Source organism: Microplitis mediator, chromosome 5 (assembly GCF_029852145.1).
Source record: "Microplitis mediator isolate UGA2020A chromosome 5, iyMicMedi2.1, whole genome shotgun sequence".
NCBI lineage: Eukaryota > Metazoa > Arthropoda > Insecta > Hymenoptera > Braconidae > Microplitis > Microplitis mediator.
Window position 1 is genome coordinate 3672723 of NC_079973.1, and position 12577 is coordinate 3685299.

General features: G+C 28.1%; 1 protein-coding gene across 2 annotated transcripts in view; it reads left to right on the top strand.

Annotated features, from left to right (window-relative positions):
* The window catches only part of LOC130668222 (low density lipoprotein receptor adapter protein 1-B-like), a 60283-nt gene that overhangs the window by 7055 nt on the left and 40651 nt on the right, over nt 1-12577 (top strand). Inside the window, exon 1 of one of the 2 annotated variants that reach the window (XM_057470392.1) lies at nt 11570-11790. The exons of the other annotated variant lie outside the window; for it this stretch is intronic. Coding sequence (XP_057326375.1) covers nt 11745-11790 — 46 coding nt within the window. The 5' untranslated portion in view covers nt 11570-11744. Of the gene's footprint in view, nt 1-11569; nt 11791-12577 lie in introns of those variants that run through there. 2 annotated transcript variants of the gene reach the window in all.

Genomic DNA, 12577 nt, shown 5'->3' on the forward strand with positions numbered 1-12577 from the left:
TTTTTTGGAAAAACTTGACATTAAAATAATAAATAAATAATTGAATACAATAATGTTAGCGTCTCTGAAAAAGATTCCAACAAGAAAAATTTAATTTTTTAACTGAAACTACTTAAAAAAATTATTTAAAGTTGATTGACTTATGGGGTTTCTCAACCAAACAGAAAAAAAAAGTTATCAAATCATTGTTTCTTTGAATGTTTCCACTCAAATCATTTATTACACTGATAAAATGAAGTATTAAATATGTATTTGAACAAATTTGAAAAAATTATAATTAATTTAAACATTTTAATTAGTCATATAACAGTCAACAATAAAACAACATTTGAAATTAATTTCCCAAAAAAGCGCGAATTTTAAATAAAAAAAAAAAAAAATTATTTCTGTAAAACTAAAACTGCATATGTTTGTTTGAGTCATTGACTTAGGGGGTTTCTCAATTAAATGAAATTGCTGTCACCCCGTTAATTTTTTTTTAAACGCTGATTTGATGGATATTTTGATTGATTTCCATGGAGGGACATCCAAAGAACCCAAAAATGCAAAAAACCCAATTTCGTAAAAAACATGACTTATGGGGTTTCTCAAATAAACGATTCAAATATAATTACGACCTGAAACGTTATCCTGTAAAAAATCGGAAATGAATTCGGAGTGACAGCGGATCCCCGTAGGGGAGTTTACTTTAACATTAAAACTCAAAATGGAAAGGATGTGAATTAAAATGAAGTGATTTCGCGGAAAAAAATTCCCGTATGCGAAGTGATTTTTCTTAAAACTCCGGAACTTCAAGTGACGAAGTGGTTTCGGATTGAAATAAAATCCGTGTTCACTTCCAATCTTTTTCAAAAAAGGGAGGTTTTAAATTTGTACCTACTGACATAACTTCCGGTTCACTATCTTTGAAGTAAAATGTTATTATAAATAGGAAGTATAGAGAGAATGTTACATAGGATTTGAAATTATGTTTTTTCCTCATGGATCTGAATAGAATGCAGGTCGAGGACTCTGTACATCTTAATTATTTACGCCCAGGAGTAAATTTAACTATCACGTTCTTTTTTGCGCTATTTATAAACATAGATATCCTTCCTATTCATATAAATGTTAATCAACGCTAATGGACATTAAAGGACGTCCATTAGTGTTTAGTAGGTTCCAGATAGTGCTAATTACTTGTTTGATTAATATTCACGTGGTCTTAACTCTTTGAAGTCTTCTTATTAAGTCATTATTAATAAGTAGTTCAACTCATTTTTCATTCATGAAATCTAGTGGAAATTAATTCTGATCATTAATCAGTGATTAATCTCATCTATAACACGGTCAGAAAAATATGACAATGGTTTTAATCAGGACAGTACTTTGTCAATTTTTCCTGGATGAACTATCGAATAAAATTTTTATTTTATCGGTCTGATGATAACAATTGTGATGTTTTTTAAATTTATGCGCGTAATTTAAAAACTTACTCGTACTATTTGATTGGTAATCGGTGGTTTTAAATTTTTTATCTTGAAAAAAAAAATTAAAATCAGTATTACAATAAAATTTGGGTGTGAAAATTTGACTTTTTTGTTTTTCTATTAAATTTCTAGATAGTTTAATTTAAATCTATAAGTCTATAGTAATTAAGGAATAGTGGGGAAAATAGGAAACTGTAGGAAAACTAGGATAGCAAAATATTCGTTTTTTTTTTTGGAAAATTCTTTTATTGACTTTTTGAGTGCAAAATCAGTTCTTTTTTTAACAGGGTTTTTTTTTTTAATTTTTGGAGGTATTTTAGTTTGTCTGAAAATGGAAAAAAAATTTTTTGTCAAGTGAAAACTTGTCTTATTTTTTGTAAGCAATAAAAAAGCAGTAACCGCGTATCCTCGGTAAAATAAATGCATATTTTTTTTTAACGACCCCGTTTTATTCAACCCTCCCAAAGATATGTAAATATAGTTTTTGTTGAACGGTAGTGATACGTTTTATTTTTTTAATCAATTTACATTGTAACGTACAGTAGATTAAAACAGTCGTCAAGAGATCCACAAGTATATAGCATTTCTTCCTCACGTAATTGTATATATTTGAATTGAGAGGATACTCTCAAGTGCCACGAATAAGAAGAATAAGAGTCTCGTAGATTCTTCACCTTGGAAAATTTAATTTGACGGTGCTGGTAGACTGACATTTGTGCGAAAGAATGAGCGCTTGAAAATGCATGAATGCGTCAGTAGCTCGTGCAAAAAAAATATAAAAAATAAGAAACTGTGGAGAAAGAATGGAGAAAGGTGCTGGAATATATTTAGAGAAGAAAGGAGAAAGAAAATAAGTTATGTCGAAAAAGCTCGGTATTCACTAGAGGTTTTTCTTGAGAACATCAGCATCAGCAAAGGTGTAGAGGGAAATGTATGTCGAAAGGGTTTCGAGTGACTGACAAGTAGTTTCGTCGCTTCCTATTATGTTACTTTTTTTTCTTATTTATCTTCCCATTTTGATATTGATTAGTGCAGGCAATATACTGGCATATGTTCGCAAGAAAAAAAAAAATTTAATTTCATTATTCAAAATAATTATTCAAAGGAACTACTTTAATATAAATTTTTATAATACGGGTTTAGTTTAATAATTTTTTTAGTTTAAATCAAAATCTTCTGAAGCTTTCAGCCAAATATTGTATATATTTTTTTATTACCTGCGTGTTGGTGTCTCATTTAATTCAATCGATTCCCCGTAGGATTTGTTATTCTTTTCTATCTTCACTTGTAAAGTCACGAAGTTTTATTATTTTGTTTAATTTTCTATTATTCTGCTGTAAAAATTAAGTTTTTTACAAACATGATAAATCTAACTTTCATATTTATTTTTTATCAAAGGTAATCATTTTTTTTCTCGAACTTTAATCAAAAGAGAAAAAGTAATTGGTTTTGTTATTTGCTAATAAGCTCGTGTCTAACTGAGTTTTTTTTTATTCCCGCCGTTGATTTGCCTTTGAATAGAAATAGGAAAAAATTTTCGATACAAATTTCGGAATTAATTTCATAAAAAAAACAGAGAGACTAAATAATTTTGTTTAATAATCCAGTTCGTGAAATTTCTGATCAACATTAAATTTGAGAAAAATTTGAGAAATGTCAAAATTTAAAAAAATTATGATATATTCTTTTATTGTTATCAATATGATTATATTTAATAGAGTATTGATTTTTCGTTAATAGAGAATATGTAAAAATTCTGTTTTGTATGGACGACTAAATTATCTGAGGTAAATTCAGCGAATGTATGTTCGTGACATGCATCGACTGGAAGCATCCACTTGCTTATGCATGCGATTGTTAGTGATTCATAACGCAAACAAAACTATATATTTTCACCCTCGTAAAATATATTTGATATCATAAGCACAAGGTATATCTATTTTTAAAGTGTGCGTGGCATCCATAGTAAATTAAATGTACACAGAAAAAAATAATTTCTTGGCGCAAAAAAAATTTGCATTATGAAATGGGAACAAAAATTTTTTTAGAATTAGAAAAAATTTATTGGCGCGAGAAATTTTTTTTCGCTCATAGAAAATTTTTGTTGTTTTAAATTCATAATGCAAAAAATTTATTGGGACAAGTAAAAATTTACTGGGATAAGTAAAAGTTTACTTGGGGCGAGTAAAAATTTTTTGTGCCAAGAAATCTTTTTTTACTGTGTAGTTATCGTTCCTTGACACAATCTCGTGAAAAAACTACGAAAAAAATCGCGTATTTTCTTTTCTACTTGTTATATATTTTTTGATATAATCAAAAAGAAGGAAAATTATTCGTAATGAAAAAAAAAATCCGTTTGAATTTTTTAAATTTGACAATTTTCTTTTTTTTAGCTCTGATCTATGTAGACCTATACAAAGATCTACAAATTAGATCTAGGTAGATCTAAATAGAATACTGTAATCAGATTTTTATAGATCTACATTTTTTATTCTAAGCAAAAAAAAATTTGACTCATACTATGAATAAAAAAAAAAAATCAGGAAATTTTTTGAAAATTTTAGTTTAAATTTGCCAGCAATTTTACTCTATCCAACCAACACTACGTATTATTTTCAAATAAAATTTCCAGCCTCTAGCGTAGATTGTGTAAAAGTCATTCACAGAAAATTGAGTTCCGTCCGTTCACTTAAATCCTTTTTCGTCCTTTTACTCGTTTATATATAGACCCTACATTGTACAACATTATATTTTTTTCAGCATCTTATTCTTTACTAAAACATGATTCTAAATTTTAGTTTGCTTCTTTTATAGCCAAAGAATTTAAGTTTATAAAAATTTTACGATTCCTCTAATGAAATTTATTTTCATGATAATTTACTTGTTAATTCAAAGCTTACAATGTTCGTTATGTTTTCTCTACTTTGTTATTATTAGTATTACCATTTTTTTTTTTTTTTTTTTTTATACTCCATGTAACAAAGTTGTTGTATACAAAAGTAATTATCGTTCTTTTACCGACAAAGAACTTTAAAACATGAAGATAAGAATAAAAAAAAAATCTGCTGACGTAACATCAAAGAAGATCAAAAAGATAATCCGTAGATTGTCCTCACATTCTTTTTTAAACTGTGTAATTTCTATGTCTGACTTGAAACAAACTGCAATCACTGAGTTTAAGTAGACGCAAAAAGTAATAAAACGTGAAAAGAGGGTAAAGAAACCACAAAGTGTGTATAATATAAAGGGAAAATCTACGAGGAAAAAATTTTTAGACAGTGATGGAAGATTTACGATTGTTCCAGAAATACTTTCGGTCCTTGAAGAATTCCTCGGAAAGTAAAAGAAAGCTATGCCATTAGTAAAGATCCTTAGGACTAGACTTTTAGATTTTTTTAATACTTTAACAAAGAGAGCTGAACGTAAAATGAGAGAGAGTGAAAAGAAGAAATGGAGGAATTAAATTGTTCTCGTAGGGAAAGATCCTCGAGTTAAAAAAAATAAAGACAGACATTGAGGCGTTAAATTATAGGGGTTGATATCCCGGTTGAACTTCTTAGTTCTTGAGCTCGCGAGATGTCGGTTCAAGAGATATTATCGATTCAAGATCCATTGACTTTTGAATCAGCCACTGAATATTTGGCTTTTTTATTCTCATTGTCAAAGGAAACAGAATAAAAGAAAAGGAAACCTCATTACAATTGTCATAATTTATTGAGTAGAGTTCAACTTTTTTTTTCTTTAGTGGAAATTAACCAGGAAATTTTTTTTCATGCTTGTTAACTAGAAATTATATTGCGGTTCTAATGTTTGGTACAAAAAAAATCGTCTGAAAGAAGAAATTCTTCAGCGAAATTTTAGAAAAGTCGCGCATAATTTTCAGTATTTTTCAAATTTCTTAATTTGGTCTCATTATTAATTTGCTTACATAAATCGCTTTCAATTTTATAATAGAGCAAAATTTTTTTTAAAACTAGAAATTAATCTTTCAACAAGCGATTTTGCATTAAAAAATTTTATTTGCATAATTAAGTGAATAAAATTAATCGTTTATTTTCATTTTAAATGGCTATTAATAATACGATACAATTAACGACAAATTAAATTTCTAATAAAAAAAAACCGGGAAAAAAAGTTATTAAATTACAGATATTTAATAATTATTTACTAAATAATAACTTGTAACGATTTATCGATCATAATAATTATATACCAGAAGTTCATTCACCATTTTCTTATTCACCTGAGTGACTTCTTACATCAGCCAACTCAACACGACACACTTCAATTATCCCTACTACCGAATATACACGTTATTTTTATTAAACACACACTATCTCCTTAGCTCAATTCACCAACAAGCAATTTCTCGTGTAAACCACTTACCGAAATTGCATCAGCCGGTCTCAAAGCCTCAAGACTTCTGCATTTTTAGCCTTCTTCTGAGATGAGAAAGAATTCAAGATTACAAATGAAATATAAAAAAAAAAAAAAAGAAAAGAAAATACGTTTTGTTGTTAGAGATATCTAATCTCTGCCAATCTGAGTAGGACACAGATTCTATTAAATATACAGAGGCAATTGTGGGAATTTCTTGACTCTGAAAAATGTTGCTAAAAACCTTTGAGGTTCAACACAGAACTGCGTGTATACACGCTACTGGATCAAGGCCAAATCTCACAAGATCCCCAGACAGCAGTGAACAATAATAATGATTATCTGAAGAAAAAACCAATCACATAAAAGGGATAGCTATGAGTTGAAGACATCAATGCCCAATTTTATATTTGATTTCATCAAAAATGATAATTTTTTTTAACGCGTCAGAGGAAATTTATTAAGTCATGATAGAAAAAGTTGTTCGCAGAATAAAACTTGCGGAAAATTTTTCATTGTTTGTGGAAAACATATATTTTGTTGGACGTAATTGAATTAAATCGAGGAAATCTAGAAAATATCAGTTGAAGAGAATAATGTTTATTAGTGCATTTTTATTGGATTCCTGTTTACAGTTGAAAAATTTGTGTTAAATTTAACACAAATCACATGTCCGAAACGGTCCACTTAATTTTTTGTGTTAATTTAACTCATTATACTTGTGTCAAACAATAATACAGGTTCAAAACTTGTTGAGATCAGATAACACATTCAACTTTAGTTAAATTTACACTTGATGGTGTTGAATAATTGACACTAAATATTTAACCATTGAATTTCTATACACAAGAACACAAAATTTTCAACTGTGTATAGAAGATAAATTAAAAATCTATTCGAAAACGACATGTGAAAACCCATATAATATATGTTGAATTGTCACATGGATGTTTTTGATGAAACAGATATTACATTCTAATTTTCGGTGTAAAAATATGGTGTCTAATGACTTTGTCTGTACGAAAAAACATATATCCTAGCAAAAAAGTATACATGCGGCTCATATGTTCAGTATTGTTGTACATATGCTATTTTGCCGGCACATATTTCCGGATATACATCTTTTCGTATGACACATGTCAATCATACACTCGTCTTAAGGCTGAGTCGTACTCAAAAAATTCTCAAATTTTAGATTTCTATTAATTTTCTGATTGACTATCATTGTAACGATTTTTTGAGCTTCAGGAAAAATGCATAGGATGAACGTCCTCGAAAGGTTTTCATCATTCAGGTCCCATAAATATTTAAACCGTACACTGTAAAAATTTTTTTGGACCCGGTGTAGTGACACCAAATATCGTGTTAAATTTAGATGGTGTGAATTAAAAATTTTTACACCGTCAAGCGTGTAAATATGTAATTTATCATAATTTTGCGTTAAGGAAAAATAATAATACAAATATTTAAATGTTAGAAATACTATATTTAATATTTAAATAATATTAATATAGTAATTGATTAATTAGTTAAAGATGTCAATAATCATTTGTTGCTCGTTAATCAAAATTACGAGTAACACGGAATGGTGTAAAAAAGTAGATTACACCATGTTAAAATTACACGGATGGAAAACTTACATTGAGAGAATTTTACACCGTTATTTAACACTACACGGCCGTGTAAAGTTATCCGGGTTCATTTTTACCCCGAAATTTTTTACAGTGTAATTAGAAACTCAAAATCCAAAAATTCGGTTAGTACTGCACAGAAAAAAAACTTCTAAAATTATTTGAAATTATAACCCGGAACCTGGGTATCATTATAAGGAATTTGAAAATTACAAATTGTTAATTGTTATTACAAATTATTAATGTTTACGTTAATTATAAATGAAAGAATTACTATTTCCAATGGAGGTATTTACTGATCACTTTATCATATTACTTGTCGTTTCTCAATTTATATAGTTCATTTTTTTCCATAATGCCGACCCTTAAACCGTCTTATTTCATCCCTTTCCACATAACATAATATATTATGTCTCTACAAACCTTTGTTGTAACGACTTCTCAAACATTTCATATCATCGCTTAGTCGTCACGCAACCTCAAAACATAATACATTTTACACTCCATATAAATTTAATGCATAATATATTAATAGTAAGTCTATAAAGTCTCTTTATTATTCAAAACTTATCCGGATTCATTGAACAACATCACAATAATTCTATTTATTATTTCGATTACATTCATTATAATGATAAAAGTGAAAACTTCGAGAATTCCATTATCTGTAAATCTAATAACTATTCCTTAGAAAATTTATTCTTGAGATATATTATCAAAACTAACTTCATAAATTGTTTAAGTAAAATTCAGATTATTTATCTTTATATCAAAAATAATTATATAAGTACCAAGAAGTTTGATACCCGTTTATTGTAATTGCGTTGAAATACGATCAACAAAATAGTAATAACGTTAAGATTAATGACATGAAGTCGGGGTTAAAATTTTGATCTTGTCATAATATAAATCCCGTAGAACTCAACACTAATGTCACTTGAGCAGTAATGAGAACCAGGAAGACGAGGTGTCTTCAGTCGTCCTAGTCTAACTTTTCATCCAACATTTCCCGAACTCACACATTTTCTCTGTCTCTCTCAATTTATACTTCTTCCTGTCTCGCTTCCATCCTCTGTGTACCTCTTGACTTTCATCCTCATTTCAAACTTACTCGCGACTTACATTCCTTTTTCTACAACCTACTAACTCTATATATTTTCTAGAAAATTATTCGAGACTGAAAAGTTTTCTTTCGACTTGAGTTTTAGTTTAACGAAAATGAAAAAACTCGACGATATAATCGTGTTGTAAAGAACATTTTCCTTTATTTAATACTTTTTTAAGTTTTTCTTCATCAAGTTTAATCAAACTAGTTTTTTCATGATTAATGAATTTTATATATTCTTACTTAAATTTATAATTACTTAATAGAACTTTTGAACTACGAATTATACTTCCAATAACTTCATGCTTTTTTTTTTTTTACTTAATTAATGACACTCTTTCATTTTCTTTATCAATAAAGTATGAGAGCTAGAATTCGATTAGTTTTTTAGTAAAATATTAGTTTTAGTAATTACTAAAATATGAGAAAATGGATTTTTTTTAAATATCTCATTTCATTTGAAAATTAAAAAAAAATATTTTCTCTCGTCAAATTGAAAAATTTTCTCATTTTCTTTAAAGAGAAATAAAAAGTTGAAGATTTTACGTAATCGAATTTAGATAAGCGCATTTTTACTGTACCGTTTCTCCCCCCCCCCCCCCGACCCATATATATATATATCTAATGATTCGATCATGTTCATTTTTTTTATTTTTTTCATAAGTATAAGAAGTAATTTTTTTCGATCCTAAAGTTAGTAGACAATTAACAATCTTTGGAATTTTGTTTCAACAAATAAATTAAAAAAAAAAAAAAAAAAAAAAAAAAAATATGCACATATAGAGAATTAAAAAAACTATAAGTGCAATTTTTGAAATATTTTATTTTTTATAATTTATCATTTAAAAAAAAAAATTATTAGACGTCGGGTGACTTTAGTATCATAAATTTTTTTCGATTTTTTAAAAATTATTTTACTTATATTTTTAGAAATGACGAAAGATTTCGGAACTTCTTAATTAAATGAATAATAATTTAGTATCATAAATTAATGCAGCATAGATTTCTATTGAACATCGAATATCTTGTTTCGATTTCAAATTGACAATAAAAGTTATGTTTGATATTATAAGATAATAAATTTATATGTTTTTCCCTCACTAAAAATAGCAAAGTGGCTATAAAATATATTTTTGATTGTGATAAAATACAAATAAGAAAGAGCATCTTGAAAATTTTTTCCGATATATATTGGTCTACGGGGGATTGGACGTCGTACCAAAGGGATGTATACGTATCTGAGGAATTCCAAGCACGAGGTCTCAAGACTCTAGAGTGTGTAGGGCGAGGTGAAGCTTGTCGTCCTATTCGCAGTAGTAGTAGTAGTAGGAGTAGTAGTCACTTGACGTTATTGCGTCGAGTAAAGCTCGGAGGGAGAGAGAAATATGGAGAAAATAAGTAGATATTCTTCACAACAGTACGTCTTACCATACATATCTACGACTACTCATATGCCACTATCGATTTATCATTCAAAATAACGTCAACTGCAAATTTAATATGGTCCTAGATTATCAATTTTTTTTATCGTTATATTTACTCACGTAATAAAAAAAAAATTTCTAATCTCATTCAAATTAAATATTTAATTGTTTATTTATTTATTTTTTTTTTATTTATATATAAATCAATTTCAAGATTTAAATATTTTGTTTTTGTATTCACTACAAAATTATGAGATGGGACGAAAAAAAAAATGATAGTTGCTCCCAAACGTCCCGTCCTAATATATATGGACAAAAAAAATATAACAAGGCCGAGAGGTTGTATCCAGAGGTACTTTTAAACCCTCGACTCTTGAGTTACATGACAGGTTAGTGCCATTGGAGTCAGCACTACTTTGTAATAACGAGTCTGTGCCATCCCTTGTATTGTAAAATCGTGGTGACTTTACCGCATTCACAAGAATAGACGGAAGGAAGTGAGCCCCTGTGAGAAAAGAGCTTTTTTCCACGTGACTGAGTACCTAAAATTTATCACTCTTAGTAGACAAAAAAAAAAAAAAACTCGGTTCTTATTACATTTTTAAGCCACTTTCAATTTTAATCGATAGTACGCGACGATTTTCGACCCTTCAATTTTTAAATACTAAGAAAAAGTTTCTTTTTTCTTCTTTATCTAACGAAGCGTTCATTATTGCAGGGCTTACACAATCGATAACTTTGTTGTAGCACTTGTATATTTTTATTTAAAGATAGAAAAAGTTTTTCGACCTTCTGATAAATCCATAGAGTTTTTTTTTTATATTAATTGTTGTTGAAAAAAAATAATTAAAAATTACCGACTTCAAAATCAATGAAGTCGGAAAATCATTCCAGTTAATCAAAGGTTTTAATTCAGATCATGTAAGGTCACAAGCCAAAAATAAAATATCAGTTGGTTTTAAATTAATGTCCTAGTTAATTGTCACCATAATCGATAGAATAAACGGTCATTGACACCATGCCTGTTCTACAAGGGTTGGATTGATAATATAACAATGAATAATTTTCAAATAATGATAATAGTTAATATACAGTGTAATTAATCTGATATATAACTGCCTAATGAATAAATAATTGAATATAAATCAGGACTTTTTTAAATTTCGTTGTAGTCAATTTCAAATTGACAATTTTTGTTACTTTTTTTCTATTTGTTCTAAGATTGATTAATTCTTGATAAATTTTTTTTTTTACACAACTTCATTACGTCAATCGCATTAAGATTTTTTTACTTTTTTTTTTTTTTTTTCAATCCGTTGACAAAAAAAGTAAAATCAATTTCAATTGTCCTTGTTGATATCTTTTATTTCTGTTTCTTCATTTGGTAGCTAACCGATGAAACCTTAGTCTCAAGTCTCAATTTTCGAGTCTGTAAACTCGATCGGACAGAACCTTTGTATGTATATACATATATATTGAAACAGGTATACTTTGGGTGGGAAACTGGAAAGATGCCACGCGCAGGAGCATTACACGATGAGCAGCAACTCGTATTGCCGTAACGCTCATATCGTGCCGCGGCGCGAATCAAGTAACACCTTGCATATTTACTCACTTCACGCAACATAAACATTGCACTTGTCTCGTGTCAACAGTATTGTTATTTAAATTTTTTATTATTCTACTCGTTACAATATTATTACAATATCAAACTATTATTGTTATTCGTGAAAACACGATGTCCTTTTTTCGGGGTCTGTGGAAAAGCAGCTCGAAACATAAGAGTAAGTTTACTAAATTAATTATTATATTTATCAATTTATATTGATTCATATTTTTGAACACTGGAATAAATCAATAATAAAATCATCAATTTTTCAAATAGGAAATTTTTATCAATGAAATTTAAAAATTTGCAAACTTTTTTTTTTCAAATTTTGTATAGAATTCCCGGGCAAAATAAAAAAAATTATTGTGAAGAAATAATTTTTTTTTTTTGCTAAAAATGTTTATTCACAATTTAGGGGTGGGGTAAATTGATCGGCTGAATAGTGAGACCATTTTTTTTTTCTCAAAATTTCAGTCTCTTCCCTACCCTAGGGGATCAATTTGCCCCATCACTTTAAATATCAGCTCCCCATTTTTTCTCTGGCACTCAAGAATTCTATAGCTCTCATTTTTTTTCGAATTTCGTTAATAGTAATAACAGTAAAAATAATAACAGAATCAATAATAAAAACTTTTGAATTAAATATACGAATTTTCGTGGTTTTTCCAATAGAATTAAAGAGTTAAATTATAATAAATTTAAAATATAAATTCATTGTTATTCAAATGAATACTTTAATAAAGAATGAAGTATTATACTATTGAACGAATGAAAAAATTCTTCCATTGACTTTATAATGAAAAAAATAAAATCCCTTCATTGTAACACTGATATTGTTGATGTAAAAAAATCGGTATTGAAAAAAAAAATAAATAAATGGAAAAAACAAAGAACGGCGTAAGAGAGAGAGAACGAAAGAGGAAGTAAGCAAATAATGAGGAAGATGGAAAAAAAAGAAGTAA